Source organism: Leuresthes tenuis, unplaced genomic scaffold (genome assembly GCF_036924035.1).
Source record: "Leuresthes tenuis unplaced genomic scaffold, fLeuTen1.0.hap1 SCAF_24, whole genome shotgun sequence".
Taxonomy (NCBI): Eukaryota; Metazoa; Chordata; class Actinopteri; order Atheriniformes; family Atherinopsidae; genus Leuresthes; species Leuresthes tenuis.
In genome coordinates, this window is record NW_027325378.1 from 10,226,921 (window position 1) to 10,240,785 (window position 13,865).

The 13,865-nt window shown below is 40.2% G+C and overlaps 1 protein-coding gene and 1 long non-coding RNA gene across 5 annotated transcripts in view; one reads left to right on the top strand and one right to left on the bottom strand.

Annotated features, from left to right (window-relative positions):
• LOC140284646 (uncharacterized) overlaps positions 1 to 13,865 on the top strand; it is a 36,805-nt gene that overhangs the window by 15,575 nt on the left and 7,365 nt on the right. For 2 of the 4 annotated variants that reach the window (XR_011910206.1, XR_011910207.1), the window contains exons 5-6: positions 1,511 to 1,591; positions 1,723 to 1,891. This is a non-coding gene — a long non-coding RNA (uncharacterized lncRNA). Of the gene's footprint in view, positions 1 to 1,510; positions 1,592 to 1,722; positions 1,892 to 4,556; positions 6,278 to 13,865 lie in introns of those variants that run through there. The other 2 variants (XR_011910208.1, XR_011910209.1) reach the window with 2 other exon arrangements.
• en2a (engrailed homeobox 2a) lies at positions 6,305 to 10,673 on the bottom strand. The gene is made up of 2 exons (XM_072378566.1): positions 9,827 to 10,673; positions 6,305 to 7,985 (listed from the first exon to the last, which is right to left on the bottom strand). The coding sequence occupies exons 1-2, from the start codon at positions 10,311 to 10,313 to the stop codon at positions 7,666 to 7,668; spliced, it is 807 nt and encodes a 268-aa protein (XP_072234667.1). The 5' UTR covers positions 10,314 to 10,673; the 3' UTR covers positions 6,305 to 7,665.

Consider the following 13,865-nt stretch of genomic DNA (forward strand, 5'->3'; position numbering starts at 1 on the left):
CGAACACACCCGCCATGCTAAGAATCTCACCTTCATGTTGGTGATGAAATAAGATGGCTGTATATTTTTTTGTGGCTTTGATTCTATGCAGTTTTTCTTTAAGCTGATAGCTGCTGAGGCCTGGTCATGTTGCACTGCGTCACACCTTATTGTTATTTTGACCTTTGTTTTAAACAGCATCACTATCGCCATCATCTGAAGTAATCATGCAGCCGAACACTACCTTTCTATGATAGTTTGAACCCAAACTGAACATTGTGATGATTGTGACGTAGGATTTATCGCATGACAGTTTTGGTCCGGTTTAGTTCATTTGAATCCCTATTCGCCACGGCATTACAGCTGTTCTTCCTGCTATCCACTAAAAGATTTATATTGGGACAAAATATGCTAACAGGTAATATATTACTTTCAAAACTGCAACATCCCAATTTCAATTGTACATACATTTAAAAAAGAACCAAAATAATATGTAATAACTCACAATCACTGCAAAACACAAGACAAAGACAAGAAAACAAATCATTTGACCATATTAAGTGATTTTTATCAACAGTGTTGGGTAAGCTGTTTTTTCTTTTGTCTTTTTTTCTTTCTTGGAGGTAGATAGGGGCGGGAACTAAAATATTAATGTCCCAAAAACTACCATATCCTATTCGGATACCGAGTAATAGAATACTTATGCATGAGCAGACACATACACATGTATCTCTGTTCATACTCCCATAATGCATCAACTAATGAAGAACTTTTTACTGATGTTGCTATGTCCAAAGTATAATATAGTGTATGGCGTTCTAATGAATTTGCAACTGAATCCTTATTCTTCTTTAATGTGAAACCTAACATTCAGCCTCAACTTGTTTCACATGTTCATGCATTCAAAAACAAATGAACAAATGTAAACAAATGTATAAAAAAATCTGTATTTTGGTAATCATTGTTTCCTTTTTTCTACTCTGTATAGAAAAGTGCTCATGTCATCTTTTTTTAACTCTTCATCCAGCTCATAGGCCAGCTGCCATTAAATTGTGAAATGATTTGATAAAGGTTGGCTTAGTTGCTCAGAGGTACTGATAGTCGCATAATTTCCTGCTTTTTATCACCGAAAAATGTGGAGAATCTGAATTATTCATATTGTGTGTATATATATATATATATGTGTGTGTGTGTGTATGTTTTTTGTCTTAGTTTAGGTTGTGTGCATTAGCCATAGTATCCTTTGCATTCTCAAGTGTTAAGGTACAGTATTTCAGCATTGATATTCATTTTTTATGCAAAAGAACAAAGCACTGTGATCAGTTATTATTGGAACTCTTTGCTCTTAGTCAGATGGCTCTATATATGTGCTTATTAGGTAATCTAACTAATACCAATTAAAGGGTATACGCTACAGTAACCCATCACTGTTTTAGTGATCTCTAGTCCCTTTTAATGTGGCTCACAGAGCTAAGATGTGTATATCCAGCTGAAATTAAGTATCATGCCCCATCATTTTGAACCTTTGCAGGACTGGATGCCTCTTTCTAACAGCTCTATTGTGAGGCATCCCACATCCAAACCAGCAGTGTGGGGAAGGTAGAATTTTAAGGTAAACATCCTCTTTCTTTTTCTTTTCTTTTTTCTTCTTTGTATTTTTAGCTCTTCCTCCTCAAGCTGAATGACACTTTATTATTGGCTCTTGGTGTGTGAATGTGTTTTTTCTTCCTTTCCACCGTGCAGAAAGCTGGTGGTGGACTAGAAGGAAGATGTCACGCTAAGGAGTTGTTTTGGTGATGATGTTGCTGCTGTTGATGCAGCATCGAGCTCTCACTTTGTGCCTCTGTCAGCCATGATCCGTAACCACAAAGTGAGTGACAGGCCAGTCCTTAGGGAAAGCAGGGGGCCTGAGGTGAGTCAGAAGTATCCTTGACCCTGTCTAGCTGTGTGTCAGCAAGCAACACAAACTCAGTAAAAAGGAACAGAACTGGCATGACTGTACACTGTACATCTTTATTTAGTATGTGTACGGAAATGTGATGTAAGATCCAATCAATCTGTTCAAAAGATCTGTATTTTGTTGCTTAGACTCCCTCAACTTATGAATTATGATACAATAATGCAGCACATCACATGACAAATCAATATCTGACCGCTTTGTTTACTTGTCCCTCAAAAGTACTGAATGTTTTACTTCTGGCTTTTTGATTGTTGCGCCCTGATTTTTGGTCGCTGTTCAACATTGCTCACTACAGTGCATCAGATACAGCACAGAACACCCAATCTCCGGTCAGGATGTAATGTATATGTTTGTATATGAAAATCAAACTTGTTTTTAAAGCTTCTGTAAGATAGAGGTATTGTTTTGAAGCAGACATCCATTATAGAATAAATCACACGACTATTGACTATTGCACTGCAAAGAAAGCCACCACAAAAACTTCAGGTGTAATTTGAAGACCAGCAAATTGTAGCTGGAAATTATGAAAACCTTTTTATAAGAATAGTTGAACAACAGGATCTAAGGCTAAATGACAGAAAAATCCCACACAACTCCATGTGTCACAGTATGTGAAGGTGATCTAACCCACACTGATACTATGATGAGAATGAGAAAGTTTGGAAAATGCAACCCACTCTGGGTAATTTCTCATTGGAAGGAATCTTATCAGCACTGAGCAAAACTTGCTTTAAACTAAAGTGATCAAGAAATTTGAAATAGGAAAATGCTTCTTTTTTTTTCCAACTTTTTTTTTTTGCAAATAAATGATGAATATATTTAGAACTTTGGGCTCTTTTCTGGATGAAACTTTATCTTTTTTCTGAATTCATCCGCATGGAATTATTTTAAGTCATGAAAAATATAAACAAAGATATTTATTGATTTTTGAAACAAAAGTCATGGTTGCTGCTCGTCCATGAGCAAAAATCTTGAAATTGACAATCTAGAGACGTTGCATGCATTGGAAATCAAGATGTTATTAGTTTGCTCTTTGAATATGCTCCACTTCCACTTGCCACATCATCACACTAAAATCAAGACGTCATATTAAATGTTAGGGTTAGATTTAGGGTGTTTAAAGTGCCTATTGTGAAGAATTTTTTTCCAAAAATCATCATGACGTCACTTAAAGTGTAAATAAAACAAATGATGCAACTTTTGTGACCAAATCAAACCTGTCAGCTATTTTTATTTTTTTATCTAAGATATTTCCTGCAGTCGTCCATCCTTTAATTGTTTCCACATTTTTTCTAAAACAGGCTAATCTGTTTCCATCAACGAATCAGCAGCCACTTTGGAGCAGCAGCACATTATAAACAACTTTGGGAAATGTAATCCACTAATTCTAGTTAGTGAGCAGAAAAAAAACCTTCTAGAAGTAAAATCTGGAAGCAGCATTCTGGAAGAAATGTGCGTAAGTCATGTTTTTGTTTCGAGGATTTCCTCTAAATTAACAAAAAGAATTTTGACTTAAAAGTCTTGCATCTTTTTTTTCAAGGGTCACTCAAACACGGTGTGTGAAATGAGAGTTGCCTGGGTGTGACTTTAGCAGAAAGCATCCACATGCTATTGTCTGCCTAGTCAACTTCTGCAGGCCCCAGCGCCCTGACTTTCCATACATGAGAGATCAAGGGTTACCAAGGTGCTTTTGAGAAAGGAGGGCTCAATGTGAGAGGGGACAAACCGGTCCACAAAATACTCATTTCCTTTGCTTGTTAGGTGCCCTAGTGGGGATTCAGATCAGGTCACTGACACAGCCACTGCATGTTTAGCTTCTTTTTTTTCCTCCCATCGTTGTTCTTAATGAAAACTGCTTGCCTTTTCAGTGGCCTGTGACTATCTGCCGCTTGTACAGTATGTGGCGTGATAATACACAAAGTTTGCCCAAAAGAAAGTTTGTTCAGACTCTCACTGTTTGTCCGGCGGTGCCAGACAGAGGCACCTCATGTAGAAAAGGTAAAAGTAGTTCTGTCCACCTCTCATTCTTACCAAAAAAAGTTCAGCCACTGAGCCACGGCATTAACTTGTATTCTAACAAGATTAAAATATATTCGTCCTGGGGATTAGCATAGTTAGGTGTCCTTTTGCCTCTTTTTTTTTTCCTGCACTGGTGCGTTGACAGTGGGCTTTGATCTGTGTTGCGAGGCAAGAGTCCTGGCTTGGACGTAGCCATTCGAGTGCCAAGTGTGAAATTGGCCTGATGTCATCCCCATTCTTCACCTTTTACATCTTTCACCACTTTAATTATGTTTCCGCCACAAAGCCCAGGCACCTCTGAGCAGATTCCACTCTGGCCGTAGGAAGCATTTAGAAACTGTGGGTAAATGACACAGTAGGGGAGGGGGAGGATGGTAGGAGAGGTCATAGCAGGATGGGGCCCTTTTGTGTGCAGAGGTAGACATTGATACTTTCCTGATCTATCCTGCACTCACTTCCATTTTTGCAGCATGAAAAGTCACAGTGCGATAAAAACTTTTGCTCAACACTTTTTTTTAAAGTTTCTGCAGTTGCTACGGAGATTTTTTTTGTTTCACTTTGCTGATTACTTACACTGTCGTGTGTTATGTTTTGACAGATGCAAGACTTGCATGATGCAGTTGAGAGCCTAAAAGATGGACCGGTTGAGGTCACCTGCACCTGAATCTCACTTCCATACATGAGACAAATTATTCTCAGATAATGGCTTTTGTTCCAGGAGAATGTGTCCATGCAGCCTTACGGCCATTTTTGTTTTTCTTCTTTTTCCTCTTTTTTTTTTTGGTGTCCCTGTCTGAACTTCAGGCAGCTCCTCTGCCTGTGAATATTTTGATGAAGGTTTCTATTGATGCGCTGAATGAAGGATCAAAACAACGGGTGTGTGCGCATGTGAGGATGAACAGAAATGAATGGAGTCTGGGAATGTGTGTGTGTGTAAAGCAAGAATAAAATAAAATGCAGTGATACATTTGTGTGTGTGTGAGAGAGAGAGAGAGAGAGGCAGAGAGAGTATGAGCTGGAGAGTGAGAAAGCTGTGTGTGGAGAATGGGTTACTGAGGAACGGGAGGGGGGGGGGACCAGCCACCTGCAGCCATGACGGGCTTTGACCTTCATTGCTCTCTCTCTCTCTCTCTCTCATCCCCCCCAGCCCCCCACCCCTCCCTCCCCCTCTCTATTCCCATTTCTGCCTCGTGATAGAAGCACAGGCTCCTTTCAGAGGCGGCGAGGAAGACTGACCGTCTTGAAGACAGTGTTGGGAGCAGCCCTATCTGCTCTAATGCGAGTCACCGGCCGTTAGACATGGCGTTCAAAGACTAGTGGTGCAAGTATGGAAATGCAGATAAGGCATTGTTGTGGAAACATGCCTGGGAATTGTTCAAGGCTTTCCCTTGCATAATATTTCTATGCTTTTGCAAATGTTTTTATCTCATAACCCATGAATTTGATCCTCCGTAAATCTAACTGAAAATTCTTTCATGGAAAGGATTGTCAAGCAATGCAGTTTATTTCTGTCTGTGGTTGCGTTTGTGAACACTGAATGTATTTCTCTTTTCTTGACACGTGTAGCAAGCAATGCATTTGTTTTAAGGGGACCAAAAGTCCTGCACAAGTTCAGCATTGATCAAGGGTCACATGTACTTCTTCAGTCAGGCTTCTTCTCTGTTTTAGAGCAACATACAAAGCTTTTCATAAAGGATTCAGAAACTTGTGTATAATCTTCAAGGTTTATTTACTCTTCTTTTGCAGTCTCCGGGAGGCAGTTAATTACACAATTAATACATGATACAAATTATGTACATTTATACCAAAGAATACTTCCAACATAAAATAAAAAATAGCATTGTATTCTACAACTCTGTGTTGTAATTTCATTTAAACATGTTCATATATAGATAGATATACGCTGATGAGTAAATTCATAATGTCGTACCAGCAGTTTTCATAAAGGCATTAAACTTGAGTAGTCTGCATTTGAAGTAATACTGCTTCTCTGATTCGGCACAGTTCTGTTTCATAGAAAGTTCCCACTTGAACTTTAAGGCAAAGTGTGTTTCTGTTTGGTGGATTTTAATTCACACACACTTTTTGCAGATACACAACAAAAACACTTTGAAAGGCAAAAAGTCCATAATTTGGTATGGATACAGTCTGAAACTTAGCTCGATCATACTTTTGTCGATAAAGACCAAAGTTTTATAAACACAGTTATTTGCCCAAGTACAACAAATTGCAGCTTTCATGCAAAGGCCCCATAAACAATTTTCATTCACAAAAAAAAGGAAAAAAAAAAGAAGATACAAAGAAAGAAAACAAAAAGAAGTTATTGCAAGATAAACAAGCAGTGTAAACACCTCAGAAATCTACTCTAAAGCAACACTGGTCATTGGATAGATTTTTTTTTCTCAATATAATCTATATAAATACACATATGAAGTCCTTTCAACAACGATAAGAGATTTCCAACATTTGTAATACAGTCACTGACGGATTTGCCTTCTTTTTATGATATATGGATATGTAATAAAAATGTATATAGAGAAAGATTTACCAAGAACATCCAATAACCTGCATTTATAGTCTAAAGAGTGCGCAAAATGGTTGTCATCATCATTGTCTTTATGCTACAGAGTTGTTTCTGTGACTCAAAAGGCAGCATTATAACCTTCATTTAGCTACAAAAATGATTCATATTGCTGTTTAAAACTATAATAGCTGCATTGATGCATTGGCATAACGAAGAGAATACGCACGTTTTGTTTAAAGGCTGTGAGACGACCATAATTCGAGTAAGCAAAAGCCTAACTTAGCGTTTTTAAGTGGCGTGTTAGGAAGAAAAAACAAAGAAAAAAATCCCTATTCGCTCTCGGTCACTTATAACAAACTGATCCTGTGAATTACAACAACAAAGCGTATAAAAATTCAAAGTCTGTCCAATTAGCTCTGCAGCTGGCACGGAACACCTTCTTCTGTCCAGTTTTACACCAAACAAAACCAAGCATGGCAATAGAAATCGTGTTAGCATTTATTTAAATTCACAGTAGCCTGGATGCAGCAGAAAAATATTCTTTGGACTTCAGTTTTGTTTTTTTTTTTTGTTTTTTTTTCTTTTCTCACTCTACTGACAGATCGAAACGTCAAGTGCCAGTTAGTTAAATGTGAAATGATGACCATCATGGATAGCAGTAATTCTACTGTGTATATAAAAATGCGGTTGTACCTCCTGGGAGGGGCGGGGACGACAAACAATGAAAACATACCTTTATACAACATCTTTTATAGACGTGATATTGCAGAAATATCTCTCTGTTATTTTTAAACAATTTATGCTGGTATACTCTATACACTGGCCCTTTAATCGGTCATATTATTGCATTGTTGGCTTGATTTAACCTCCCATATAACGAAAAATCACTATAATATTCCCATAGGAACCTACAGAGAGCCATGGTATCGTTAAAAATTCAGCTAGGGACTCTTGGTAGTGACCTTATTGTTCCTTTTTTATTTGTTATTGTGTCCTGGAACCATTGTACATCCATTGTGAGTGGTAGTTATAGTAAGTACTTTGTAGTATTTTTATCTGCTGTGGCAACATAAAATATTCCTGTAGAGTTTTTTTTTTCTTTCTGTGATATCTCTATAAACATCTATCATAGGATTACTATAGGTTCTTTTTCGTCAGGAGGCTGCCGTTACATCTCTGGAAATCAATCGCTGTCTGATTTTTCGTCTTTCGACGAGACGGTGGCATGATTGTAAAGTCCCTGTGCCATCAGGTGCAAGGCCAGAGAGTTTTTAGAGCCGCTGGCCTTCTTGATTTTGGCCCTCTTGTTCTGAAACCAGATCTTGATCTGGGATTCGTTCAGGCCCAACTCCTGCGCCAGGTTCTGTCGCCTCTGCTCCGTCAGATACCGATTTGTCTGAAACTCCGATTTTAGTCTTTGCAGCTGCTCTGCTGTGAAGGCCGTCCGTGGTCGCTTGTCCTCTTTGCTGGTCGTTTTCTTCTTTGGTTTGCGAGATCTTGGCCCTGTAGTGTGGGGGGATTGGGAGGTGGGGGTGCACAGACACATATGCATTGGTTTGTGAGTATCACAACATGGCCACCAGCAAAATGGAGATAAAGAATGAAAAATAGACCCAGAGCTTTACGTTAGGGATAGTCTTGGAAACGTCGTAATAACAACTTTATGGGCATCATCGATTCATTTTTAGATTTTCTCATAGAAATAGTGCAGCAACACGTGAACAACATGCTCCTTGGATACTTTGCATTGAGGACAGTGTCCAAAACACGTGCGTAAAGTGTATTTTGCAAGAATTTGATTTGCTCAAACTCTCCAAACTATACATGTAAACTAATCGCTTTTAGTGTACCTGCTCGCGTTGACTTTTTATAGCCCATGATAAATGCAGAAATATATTCATCTGCCCCCGCAAAGTAGACTATTTTTTATTTTAAAACTTTCAAAGAAAAGGAAAAAGAATGAGGGCCCAAGTGTTGTCACGTTCACTGAGAAAAACATCCAAGAAGCCATAGCACCCATGCCTCCCTGTTGCTATCCTTCTTCCACGCTTGCACACATTACACACACACACACACACACACACACACACACACACACACACACACACACACACACACACACACACACACACACACACACACACAAGCCCACACTGAACACACTCTGCAACTGTCTATAGTAATAAGGAATTATTAGTCGATAACACTGGAAGAGCACCGCTGACACAGCTCAGCCTCTGTGTTGCTGGTGTTCGTGGAAAAACGGGATCAATTTCAGTGCTGCTACTTTGCATTTTACTTTTTGTGGGCCACTTGAAAAGCGCCTCAATGGGCAAACGTGCACAGAATCTGAGCAGCACGCATTGGCGAGACATTAATTTTCCATCTGGATGGGGGCCTGCTCGGTGCCTTCCTCCAAAATTGAGTGAAACAATCAGGAAACAACACAATGCGGCTCCAAAGTTCGTGAATCAGCGAGCGTGTCCTTTTTTTCGAGCAGCCCATATGGAAACTGCAGCTCTACAACTTGTAGTAGTCGCCTACGCCACACTATATGGCGTTACATAATACATGAGAACAAGTTGTACTCCACTTTTGATAGGTACTAAGACATATACAGTCACTACCTTGCTGGAAACTGAATGGGAGCATTGTGTGTCCTTTCAGAGAAAGATTATGAATGATATCAAAAGTCAACCAGCGACGTTGTGAAAACAGATTTTGTACAATCCCAAACACAAGTTCCGCAAACCAAAACAGCCAAATAAGCGGACCAAATATTAACTTGCAAACATGCACGGTCTCTGAAAGATGAGCAGCCTATCAGCGGGCTCATGTTTACGATATGTAGGACCCCAATAGGATGCTCTTAAGGCGAATAAATTCACTGCAAGACGACCCGAATTGTAGCATTTTGCAAACGAGAAATCTGTGCATAGTAGTTCCACAAATGTGTTGTATTTATGTATTTTGTCAAGCGTTTAATACAAAAGCATTTGAGAAAGTTTTACTATTTTAAAAAATGAATTCATTCTCGTTTGTTTTTAATAGGCCTACTCTCACAAAAAAAGCTCCTTTAAATGTAATATTCATGTGGTAAAAACGGCTTCTAAATTGTGCAAAAACACGCTTTTCATACACTCTCCCTCTGGCTGCCTTGGATAGATATTATTATGTATTTGTAAATTCTAAAGTGATTTGTGTTCTGTAAATTCTCACTGTGCGCTCCACAGCACGGTTCGCTCTACTCCGCTAGCGAGAAGTCGGTCAAGCCATCCGGGGTCAGTGTTACGGGGTATTTCAGGTTACCGAGAATACAAGATAGATAAACGCATGGCACCAACCTGAAGAAGGCCTGTCCGAGTATCGGGTGCAGTAGACCCAGGCTGGCCACAGCATGGGCTGAGACATGGATGCTTTTGAGCTGGCTTGGGAACTGTCTGAGTCTGAGCTTAGGCACTGGTCTCCATTCTCCTCGCGGGGTTTCAGAGGCTCCTCGGCGGCTATCGCGGGCTTCTTGGCTCCGGTAACCGTGTGCGGGGTGGAAGTCCCCTCCGCTGGCACCGTGCTCCCCACCGGCTCGGTCTGAGGGGCTGCGGGGCTGTTGTGACTCTCCCGCGACGCCAGGCAACTCTCCTCGCGGTTTGCGCTCCCGTCCTTTTTCCGTCCGAAGTCCGGCCGCAGTATGTTGTCGATGAAGAAATTGGTAACCCGGTGAGGGATCTGCAAGTTACCCGGCGCCTGTAAGAGGGGAAGGATGGCTCTGTTGGATTCATCCGCCGACTCCTGCCGCTCCACCACATCTCTGTTACCGTGATCATTTTCTTCCATACTGATTCACTTTCCCCGCTTTACTCTCGTTAACCCCTTTATCGCTCCCTCCGCTGAAATGAAATTTGCGAAGAACTTCAAGGAAATAAGATTGCCAAAAACGAGTAGAAATTGTTTTTTTTCTTTTAAAAAAAAACCCTCAGATAGTGATGAGTCCCGTGGACACCATGCAAAGCTTTGCGATAGTGTCCTTTGAGAAAAGCATAATTTTTTCACATATATTCCCTCAACCTCGGGTTACAACTGATTTCTCAGAGCTAAAACATTTGCCATTTGCGCACCATCCAGTTCAGTGTCATCCGATTTCAGCGTGCTCAGTATTGCCTACACCTAAACTAAACTAAGGGTAAATAAAGAGGCTCCTAAACTGATGCTCTAATACTCTCACTCTGGAGTTTTGTTCTTATTTTCAATACGAGCCCCCCAAGTGACGTTCTTCCACCGTCCTCCCAGACACGTGCCTTGGACCAATAGGACGGCAGAAACCAGGTCACGTGACGCAGACTCCAGAGCAGTCTACAAACGCCCATTCTCGCCTTAGTAAAGAGAAAGAGTCCCGAACTAACGGAGAGGAAGCCTAATTTAAATCCAGTGCATGCTCCCAGATACTCCCAATATTTCACCTGCGTTTAGGAAGCCCTGGCATGTTTTATTTTATTTCTTGGGAGTTTTAGTTGGGAGATGGAAACACGATGCGCATCAGTTTGTGCGTAAAACAAAACAATAGATTTAGATCCCTGGTTGTCAGAGTGAGCAGCGAGGACCCCCGAGGTTCCTTGCTTTCAGGGCAGGCATTCCCACTAACATGACTGTGAAAGCACATTTTCACTATATTCTAATGCACCTCAATGATAAGAAGTTTAACTGTCCACACTTTCATATATGCCCACAGTTAGGTGCAGTTAATTTGAACTAATTACCAATCGAAGATCTAGTGACGTGAAGACAAATGAGACTAAATGTATATTTATTTTAACCTAAAATACGTTCACTGGCCTATTTGGGAATCCGTGATGTGAAAATCTAAGCATACCTTAAAACATCTGAAACTGCACTGCTAAAAACCCTAGTGTATGCTGTGTATTTTCCATATTCAACATTTTTCTACATTAAACGTAATCGCTGCTTTCAGACCAAGAGAAAGAAGAGTAACTTAAAAACAGTTCGTCCTGGACAAGGTTACATGCGTAAAAGCAGTACCACTGGATGGCTATCATCGCATGTATGCCCAAAGACGCATTTTTGTTTTTATAAAATCGCTATTTATACCTCGAACATACGTTAATTGTATCCCATAGCAACAGCATATTCGTGTTTCATATAGTATCGCTTTTTACCACTCTAATTTGCAGGATAGCCTGTTGTATCAAGTAGATTCCAGTCACCTCATAATTTGCAACAAAATGCATCAAAACTAAAAACGTGACAGCTAAAGTAACCTTCCTGCCCGCTTTGAAACGCACAGGAATGCGCGTTAGGTATTTCTCATTTTCTGGTGTTTGCTTCTCGCGACGCTGCGGTCGACCCAGAACTGGGTCCATATCCCTTTAAAAGAAAATCAGTGATGCAAACAAACTGTTTTGTGCGCGCTGCTCGGGATCCAGAGTCGCGCCAAAGACAAAACTTTGAGCAACTTTGCTGACCAGCACTAAGTTTGCATTTCCCCTCTCAGGACGCCACCGGCCAGCGAGGATCGCACAAGCGTCTCTCTTGTGGCTTTTGAGCCGGGGCTGCGCGACAACTAGGGGGATCCGAGGAGGCTGAGTGAGAAGCCTTCGAACAGTTCAACTTTGTGTTTTCTTTCTTCTTTTTTTTTCTATTAGAGACACGCATCGTCTTTTTCTCAAGTTTTCTGGGAGTGGAGCATCCACATTTCTAAAATTAACCCATAACCTACTTTTCTTGTGTGAAAGTGATGTGATTGTGTTAGGTACAAGAGGCCGACCAGGCGTTATGATGTCAATATATTAGTTTTGTTTGAATGAATGCTTTTGGACAAACAGAAAAATACGCCAGTGACTATGTCCATAATCGTTTTCATTTGTATTTGTGGCATAGACTCAGCGTTTTAAGCTCGTTTTGGCCAGGCTTTGTCCCATAGGAAACATCAACTACTTTTTTATTTGTCTGTGTGTGTGTGTAATACAAGCAATTATGGTTAAGTCTCACTGCCTGCATTTTACAGTGAGTTAATCTAGGTCTGTGTTCAGGCTCACAAACGTCTAGCATCACGGGGTTTTAGTGAATCTTTGTATAGCCCAGTTAATTTATTTCAAAAGCTATAACGCAGCTTTTTCCCTCGCCCTCAAAAAACAAAACATTTTTCACTCCAAACCTACCTGTTCCTGTCGCACATGTGCCCCATCACAAAGGGCCCTATCCAAACAGTGAAAGTTGAGAGTGAAAGATGTAATTAGACAGGCCACTCTCATGCTGCGATTGTTTCTCACTTGTGAGGGGAAGCGCAGATTAATGTTGAGCGCTAAATAAGCGGCAGACAATGGATTCACAGACAGGCCGCTACCGCCTGGGCTTGGCCTCTAACCTCCCAGCAAAACAGGGATGTCTGGAGGAAATGACACCATTTCAGACTCTGAATTATAATAAGAGCCTTTGTGCACTGCAAAAACTACACATTTCAATACATCAACCGGCCTGCAACACAAACCCTTAAATCTGAATTTGAATTTTTCCCACTTTTAAGGAATATCACCCATTCACCCGTGTGTTGTAATGTGAAAACGTATTTTTAAACAGGAGCTTGATTGAAAGGTGGGTTTAAATAGCGAGTCCCTTTGTTTGGAAATTGATTTTTTAGAAGAAAAAAAAAAAAACAAACAACAAAAAAAAAAACAGCAACAGCAGTGAAACAGCAAAATATCGTACAGTCGGGTGCAGCTTTTAGACCAAAATAAGTTTATCTTTTTCTTTGTATTCCTCCAGTCCTGAATCGTTGTCTTCTCACTTTGATTTGTTTGGATTTGCACTGATGAAAAGGAAAAAAAATGACTGTGTTGAAAACCTTCATCATTAGTATCGCCGTCTTCATCGTTGTCGTTATTGTTATTGCTTCATTTGCTGGAAAAAAAGAAAGAAAGAAAGAAAGAAAAGTGACTTGACATGTTAGCGAGACTCTGGTTGACTTTTCTGGTTGAGGTTGAAAATATTTTTCTTTTCCACTCTGTCTTGGCTTGGCTGATTAAGGGTTAAATTGGTGCTGTTGTATTCAAATGACTAGCAAATGACAATACTGCTGTTCTTCGTGATCAAATAGAACCAGGATCACATGAAGCTCATAGCAAATGTTGTAAACGTTGTCTTATTATTAATTTGGCTGTTTTATTTGCACGCTGTGCATTGATGTAGCTGGCTTTCTACTGGCTGTTTGGCTGCTCTTGGTGTTTTGGGGAGACCACTTTAAATTCCTTATATTTATTGTTTCCTATTGATTTGTAGAAAACAGTGCAATTTCAAGGGGAAGCTTTTATGGTGGTAGCTCATCCCTTTGTCTCGCTGTCCAGCCTCGGTGAACTGCAAAGGAATGAATAGGAA